The 8,404-nt window shown below is 35.8% G+C and overlaps 1 protein-coding gene across 1 annotated transcript; it reads left to right on the top strand.

The window, feature by feature from the left end:
• The first annotated feature begins 4,474 nt into the window (after positions 1-4,474).
• LOC133033627 (cytosolic endo-beta-N-acetylglucosaminidase 1-like) lies at positions 4,475-8,083 on the top strand. Its single transcript, XM_061108611.1, has 5 exons — positions 4,475-5,030; positions 5,174-5,254; positions 5,620-5,675; positions 6,863-7,001; positions 7,198-8,083. Exons 1-5 carry the CDS (start codon positions 4,911-4,913, stop codon positions 7,885-7,887), a joined length of 1,086 nt encoding a protein of 361 aa, XP_060964594.1. The 5' UTR covers positions 4,475-4,910; the 3' UTR covers positions 7,888-8,083.
• The last annotated feature ends 321 nt before the right edge of the window (positions 8,084-8,404 follow it).

Genomic DNA, 8,404 nt, shown 5'->3' with positions numbered 1-8,404 from the left:
CGTGTCCAACACGATACTGAGTCCCGCTACTGCCATGTCCAACATGGTACTGAGCCACTACTGCCATGTCCAACATGGTACCGAGTTCTGAACGTTCATAGGGACGGTACTATTGACACGTAACAACCTGATCGGTCGAACCGGTCATACTCCGGCTGCTTGGTCATACTCCGGCTGTACCGACGTGTTACTATATCCTCCTGATCGGTCGAACCGGTCATACTCCGGCTGCTGGTCATACTCCAGCCTGTACCGACGGGATACGTCAATAGCACGGAACCACCAACCAAGTGTCAGCCTGATCGGTCAAACCGGTCATACTCCGGCTGCTGGTCATACTCCAGCCTGTACCGACGTGACAGGGTTGGATGGTTCGAAGCCAACATACAACTAATGTAATCTAATAGGCTTCCTACATGCACGCTAAACATGTAATCTACATATGCATACTGTTATACTAATCTTACCTGGATTCCGATTTCGTGTCTTAGGTCAACCCGACCGGAATCGAAGCCGAGCGACGGACATTGCGGCTCCTAAACCATAAAAATCACAACGCTATAAGTGACACGCTAAATCACTTCCCGGGGACTAAAACTAGGAACTAAAAGTTTCCCTATCGATAAAAAGCATGGCAATACCCCTAAAAACATAAAAACGAGGAAAACTAGGGTTTCTGAAAATTCCCCAACCGGTAGACCGGTTGCCCAACCGGAATTCCGGTTAGGGAATTCTTGGACACCCATCCGAATTCGGTTGCACAACCGGAATTCGGTTCCTCGCAGGAATTTTTCAAAAATTCCTAACTTGATCAAATCAAACCCAAATGGTTCCAAAACTTCCGGACACTGCTCTAAATACCCCAAAGAACAAATCTAAGGCAACAAACTAACCCAGAAACCACAGAAACAAAAATCACCATTGAAGCTCAAGCTTTGAGTTCTAAACTCAAACTTGAGCAAATCCCACAAACATGCAATCAAACCTGGTTAATTCTACTTAAACATGCTTAAACTAGCTTCTGAAATCAAATAAAAACATCAACAACAACCCAGCAACAGATTCAATCAATTCTCTTTGAAAACCATATTTGAGCTAAAACTTCCAATTTTGAGTAAAGCACTTAACATTCATTACTAACAACCTAAATAATCACAAATCAACATACTTAAATCTCAGAAACAACAACAATATTTCAGCAGCAACAAAATCAAAGAATCAAGCATGCATCACATTAAAACTCATCCAAAATTTCAAAGAACATGTAGAGAAGCTAGAGCAAGGTTTACCTTGTCTAGGATTACTTAGATCTTGCTAAAATAACTTGAATTCAACAAAGAAATCCAGCCCTAGCTGCTCCCTATGCTTGGCCGAAAATGAGAGAGAAATGAGAGTGTGTGAATTTGGACTTTTCTTTCTAATTTTGACTAAGTGTAGAATTTTTGTGGGAAAAGGAATATAAGCCACATATCACATTTTATTTCAGCCAACAAATAATCAAATAAACACTTATTTTCCATTTCATAAAATCACAAAAGACAAAATACTAATGGGGCAAAAAGACCATTTTGCCCCTCCACCATAAAATCAAATAAATCATACTAAAGGGGTATTTTTGGGAAATTCTAAATTCCCGGCCATTCCCGACATTCCCAATGTCTAAAACCCGTCCCCAAACTACTAACATACTAAGTTGTAATTTCTCTTTGAGCCAAACGTTGTGGGTTCCAAAATACCGGACACCGGAAATGCAAAATATGCAAGATACTGAATAACATAAATAACAGTATAATAAATTATTTAAATAGCTATAAATAATTTCATAATTAATCATAAACAACTGCTAATTTCCAAATTAACTAAGCGGGCTTTACAAAAGGTCTTAAGAATACTATAATCGGGTTTAAGGTTGAACAAGACTTCAATGGGAGATTTTTGAGAAAGGACAGGAGTGGGAAGTCGGTTATGAAGATACACTGCTGTCCTAAAGGCTTCATCCCAGTATTTTAGAGGTAAATTAGCATGAGCTAAGAGGGCAAGACCATGCTCAACAATGTGCCTATGTTTTCTTTCAGCAATTCCATTTTGCTCATGAGTAGTGGGACAAGGTTTTCTATGCACTATACCAGATTGCTGAAGTAAGTCAGTAAACGATCGATATTCACCCCCCCCAATCTGATTGAAACACTTTAATTTTGGTGCCTAATTGTAACTCAACCTCAGCTTTGAAAATCTAAAACACTTTGATGGCATCATGTTTATTTTTAAGAAGATAAAGCCAAGTGAATCTAGAGTAGGCATCTATAAAGTGGATACAATATTTGTAACCATTATGTGAAGTGGTGAATGAGGGACCCCATAAATCCGAATGCACAAGTTGTAATGGAGCATTATAGCATGTGTCAGACACTTTGGGAAAAGGGAATTTGTGTATTTTTCCCAAACAACAAGCTTTGCAAATGGAATTTGAAATTTTATTAATATGAGGAAGGTTACATTGAGAGAGAACAGACTTCACCACCCTTTCAGAGGGGTGGCCAAGCCGATTGTGCCAAAGTTCAAAGTTATTATTGCTACTGCTACATTGAAAACAAAGAGAAGATTGAACATGATGTGGCTCGGGTTGAGAAGGATCAGCAGTGACCATATGAGCAGATGGTATAGCAGTTTGTGGACTGTTTGGGGAGGAGGTGGCAGACAAGTGAAGTTGGCTAGAGTCAAAAGTATATAGGCCATTGTGATGTCTCCCAATCAGCAGTGTGATATTGCTCACCTGATCCTTGACATAACACATATCGGGATAGAACACAAAGTAAACATTATTATCAGCAGCAAACTTAGAAACACTAAGTAAATTCTTTGTGAGTTCAGGCACATGAAGCAAATTGGTAAGAACAAGAGGTTTATTAGAAGAATTGGATAAAAGATAGGAATTACCAATTTGGGAGATAGGCAAACCAGCTCCATTTTCAACAAATAACTGGTCAGGACCCTCATATTCAGCTGGTGTCATGATGTTTTGCCCATTTGGAGTGCAGTGATTGGTAGCACCCGAATCGGGGTACCAATTGTCATCTGTCCCTTAAGAAGTTTGAGCAATATGAGCTTGTGCTTGTGACTGTCTAGTAGCAGGAAAAACACTTGTGAAACTCTTATCAAATCGATAAAAACAGTATATCACAGTATGGTCAGTTTTATGACACAATTGGCATTGAACTTTGTTTTGCCCTGGAATTTGTCGAGTGCCTCTTCCTCTTGCCACAACAAAGAATTGATTGCTGCTGGTTCCTCTAGCAGGGTAGCTTCAAAAATTTCCTCTGGTGTTGGGAACAGAAGTAGGAAAGTTAGAGAAATTGTAATTATTAGGATTATACTGACCTCGGGTGGAAGGATAAGGTCTGTAATTGCGATTTGACTGAGCAAGAAAAGCTTCCATAGCTGGATCTTGATCTTGATCTTGTTCAGCAGTGGCTAGATTTGCACTAAATTCCATTTCTTGATCCTCCTTCTCAATAGGAGATTCGGATGCAAGAAGGAGTGCTTCCATTTCTCCAACAGTGTAACCTTCGATCCTAGTGTTGGTGGAGATAATGAAGGTATCGTATTCACTAGGTAGGCCTTTGAAGATAGCAGCAATGTGATCTCGATCAGAAAGAATCTCCCCTACAGAAGCCAATAAATCGACATGTTGCTTAACTTTGAGAAGATAATTGTTTAAGCTCAAGGTGCCTTTCTTTAATTTCTGCAATTTGGTTCTGAACTCCAGGATTTTTGAGGAAACCTTCAATGTGTAATGCTGTTCAAGAGCTTTCCAGATCTGTCTAGCAGAGTTGCAGCCTACCATTCTTGTGAGAAGACTTTCTGTCATGGAAGAGAGAAGCCATGAAACCAACAATTGATCTTGAACGTCCCAATTAACAAACGCTGGATTTAGTCTTCTTGCAGCTTGATCAGCATCACTGAGATATTGTGGAGGTGGAGGAGTGTCTTCAATGAATTTCATCAGTCGATTACCTCGAATTGCAGCAAGGATCTGCTGCTTCCAAAGGAGGTAATTGTGATCGTTTAATTTGATCGAGATTGTGTGATTGAAGTACACAGTGGTGTCATCTGGTTCTCTGGTTTGGTTTCTTGTTGTTGCAGCAGGGGCACCTTGTTGAGTAGGGTGAGAATTCGAGTTTCCAGGATCAATGGTAGCCATGTTCGCCAGCAATGGCGGCCATGGCTCTGATACCATGTTAGATGCATTTGATCTCTTAGGCATGAAGAACAGCAAGTAAAGAAAGAAGAAGAAACAGATCAAAGGCAGAGAAAGACAGAGAAAGAAGAGAGAGAGAAAGACAACTCTTCATTGATTTAGAAAATGAATACAAGAGTGTTTATATAAGAGTACAACAAACACTAACAACCATAACAAACCAATGACAGCTGTCTAACCACCAAACCGAAATAAGTAACAGAAAACTAACTATCCCTAACAAATACGATACAATAGGACGTACCAAACGAGCCCATAATTGTATAATTACTTCATGAGTTTGTTTAGAAATTGGTTCAGGCCTTAACATAAAGGTGCTGGTAGGATGTAATTTGAAGTACTCAATGAAGTTTTTTGATTCACCAAATAAATATATAACGTGAGGTGGTGCAATTAGTTCAGTGCTAATTACTTTTAACGACTTATAAATATAACAGACACACTTTGCTCTTGATGTGCTGAAAAGGGGCGATGTCTCAGCTGCTCTGTTTGCTCCTGGATGGGTCTATGAGACTAAACAACCACCAGATTTTCAAACTGCACAAAATCAGTAATACATTTCCTTGGACTAAATCCAAAATCCTATACTGCTACATTAATTATGTTTTACACTTTACCATTGTAGTTGTTGAACACGGTTTATTTTACAATTATGAGTATTACTCATAGTCATGTATTTGGGTTTTGCAGTTGGTGGAGCCTTGTGGAGAAATCATGGGGAATAGGAAAACATTATCCTAGAGGCCTACCATTCTACTCAAATTTTGATCAGGTTTAAACTAACTAGAAAGAAAATATTGTTTTTATCTTTTGGGTTCCTATTACAGCACTTTTGTATGAATTAGGTTCACTTTTGGTCAACAGAAATTAAATCTGATTCACCGGTAAATGAAAAGCTTGATACTTATTTTCTAGGGCCGTGCTCATCATTTTTCTGTTGATGGAGTGCATATTCTAGATTCTTCATGGAATAACCTTTCAACTCGAGGCTTTCAGGTTTGTAATAAAGCTTTAACCCTTTGACCTTTCTTTCACAATGATGTTTTCTAACCTTGTCAAGAGTAACTAGTTTCTTAATATAACATTTTAAGTAAAGTTATTATGATGTGCTCAAAGAGCCAAAAGTTATAATGATTATTGATTTGGCAACTTTATTAGTTTTAGAGTGGCTGGTTCTGTACCTATAAAAAATCATTCATTGTGGTTAATTATTTGGTATATTACTCAACAAATGATGTGATAATAAACCAAAGATACTATTATGTTCTTGCATATTAATCCACACACTCTGCTTGGGATTTGAATTTTATAATTCAAGTAAGCTAATTGAGTTTGCTATCTAATTCCTGAATTTGTTGCAGCCATTTCTCGAGTACAAGGATAATTCTACCTTAAATGACATGAAAGTGCTTGTTAAGTAAGTTTAACGCTGTTTTTGAGATTATAAAATTAACAGTACATATAGGGCCCGTTTAGTACGCAGGATTGGACTAGATTGGACTGAAAATGATTAGACTGGACTGGACAAGATTGGATTATGCTGAAAGTAATCCTGTGTTTGGTTTAAGAATGGACTGGACTATTTTATTTATTTCCTTTTAGAAAAAAAAAAACTTAAATTAAATAAAAATATATAATAATAAATTAAAATTAAAATTTATAATAATAAATAAATATAAATAAATAATTCGTAGCAAAAAAAATAATATATCACAAATATATTATAAAATATTTTGTCATATTTTTTATTTAATAAATAATTTAAATAGTAAAATAAAAATACTTGAATAATATAAAATTGTTTATCTTAAACACTAATTTAATCACTAATTTAATATAAATATTAATTTTTTAAAATATTTATATAAATTTTTTAGTAATTTAAAAATAATATATAATTTTATTGTCATATTTTTTTCTTAAAATCAATTTAAGTAACTATTATTTAATTAATAATATTCTAAATTTAAAAAACTTATGTATAATAATTCAAAATTATACATTTTCACTAATTTTAATGAATAAGTTTTTTAAAAAATAAATATATAAATAAATGTGAGATAATTATTTCCTTTAAATTCTTATTAAATTTAAAATATATTAATAAAATTTAAATTAAAAAACGATAAAAAAAAAAACTCTCACCTGCATGGGATTATTTATCCCACCCTGTTGGATGGGATAAATAATCCCAGACAGATGAGGTTAACTGGATTAGTTATCCAGACTTCTAACATGCCCAAACACTGGATTGGACAAATTAGCCTGTCTAATCCAATCCAGTCCTGCGTACCAAACGGGACCATAGGTAAAGAGATTGGTTAAATTTTGATTAATTTGCATGCATGAATTTTTCAGTTATTAAATCTCTTTTATTCATAAGTGTACTTGTGATTAATGCCCTGGAAAATCTAAAAGCAAAATTCAAAAAGAGCCAATCAAAACCTGTTTACAAACAACTAGGAATTATTGGCCTTTATAAGATTTGAGTAGTGCTGCCATTTTATATTGCCTAGTCTAGTCTATTCACTTTAAAAAAAGAAAAGATTGAAGTCTTACCACAATGTTAGCATGTCTAATGCAATAACAACATTTGTGAACTAGTTTCAATGGAGCATCTTACGGTGGCGGAAGTAACATCACTTTCAAAGGAAGACTTAATAAAGGCAATGCTTATTTCACGACAAGACTATTTCATGGGAAGCTTCCTTTGGGGAACTCACCTCTTTACTTTACATACTCTGTAAGCTTCTCAAACAAAAGTCCTTTCATATTAATTCTTTATTACTTAGTAGAGTATCTAGAAAAACACTATGAATTAGTTTATTGTCCAAATTCTGATACCAGGATAATTTGAATTTGTAACTGTCCAATCTGAGGATATTTAATTTCTAAAATCTCAGAAGAATTTCTTTACTGATCTAATTTGACTAATGCAGGTGAAATCTAAGGCAAATTCTCTGCTTGGCCTAATTCTCAATTTCTCTTCTGGGGCAGGGGAGAAAAAGTCTGTACTTCTTGCACCAGCTAAAGTAGATCATCTCTCAGGCAAATTTAGTACCGTGGTCACAACACGTCAACTAGAAAATCTTGGAGCTTCTTCAGAATGGACCATACAGGAGAGCAGCATCTCACTTTGTGGACACACATTAACAGAAATCTCTGCTTGTTGCTACAGGCCTGATCCTCAAATTGTGAAATTAGACGACGATAACACTTCCGATCAAAGTACAGCCTCAGTCGAGTACTATGCTGTGCTTGGCCACATAACAGTCAAAAGTTCAGAACAGAAATCAAATTTTCCACCCTCTTCTTCATGGGTTGTCGAGGGTGAACACATCAAATGGACTCCATCCTCTGAAGATTCTAAGTCTGTGAGTGTAAAGATTATTTGGAAATTGAAAGATGGGAATGATTCTACATTCCCAAAATACAATATTTATGCAAAGAAAGCAGAATCAGCAAGTGAGTTCCTTGGAGTGGCGCGAGTTCAAGCGTTTTATGTTGGTGACTATGCAGTTCCCTCTGGTAGTTCTGGTGTCAAATTTTTCATTCAAGTGTGTGATGTTGATGGGAGCAGCCAGACACTAGATGATTCCCCTTCTCTCCTATTGAAGCCAACCACCTAAAGATAACTCTCATTATTATGTCTTGCTAGTTCTTTTATTACATCTTCAATAAGCAGCATTATCCAAAATAACAATAAGAATGCTTTAATAATAAGGACTTTGATCCAAAAATATGATGGTTCGCAAAACCCATCAATTTAAATTGTATCTTTCCCACCTTGCCATAATAAGAAATTGTATCTTTCTTTCTTCATTATTGTGGTTGAGCATTACTAATTTTTCCATCTTAAGGAGGTTGCTAAGGTTGTTATACTACATATATATATATATATATATATATATAGAGAGAGAGAGAGAGAGAGAGAGAGAGAGAGAGAAGAGACGTACATGGTGAAAACCTGGAGAGTAAAAAGATTATTTGCAGCATTGTCAAGAGGTAACTTATGTAATCGCTTGAAAATGTCAGGGTGTTGTAATTTATTGCTCTAATTTATGAACTTGCAATGTCTCAAAATTAGCAAGAATAAGAACTTAAAGGACCAAAACACACGTGTTAGAATTTTAAGATAGATGAGTT

The sequence above is a fragment of the Cannabis sativa genome, chromosome 1 (genome assembly GCF_029168945.1).
Source record: "Cannabis sativa cultivar Pink pepper isolate KNU-18-1 chromosome 1, ASM2916894v1, whole genome shotgun sequence".
Lineage (NCBI taxonomy): Eukaryota > Viridiplantae > Streptophyta > Magnoliopsida > Rosales > Cannabaceae > Cannabis > Cannabis sativa.
The sequence above is the reverse complement of the archived record's forward strand: the minus strand, read 5'-3'. Positions and strand labels throughout refer to the sequence as shown.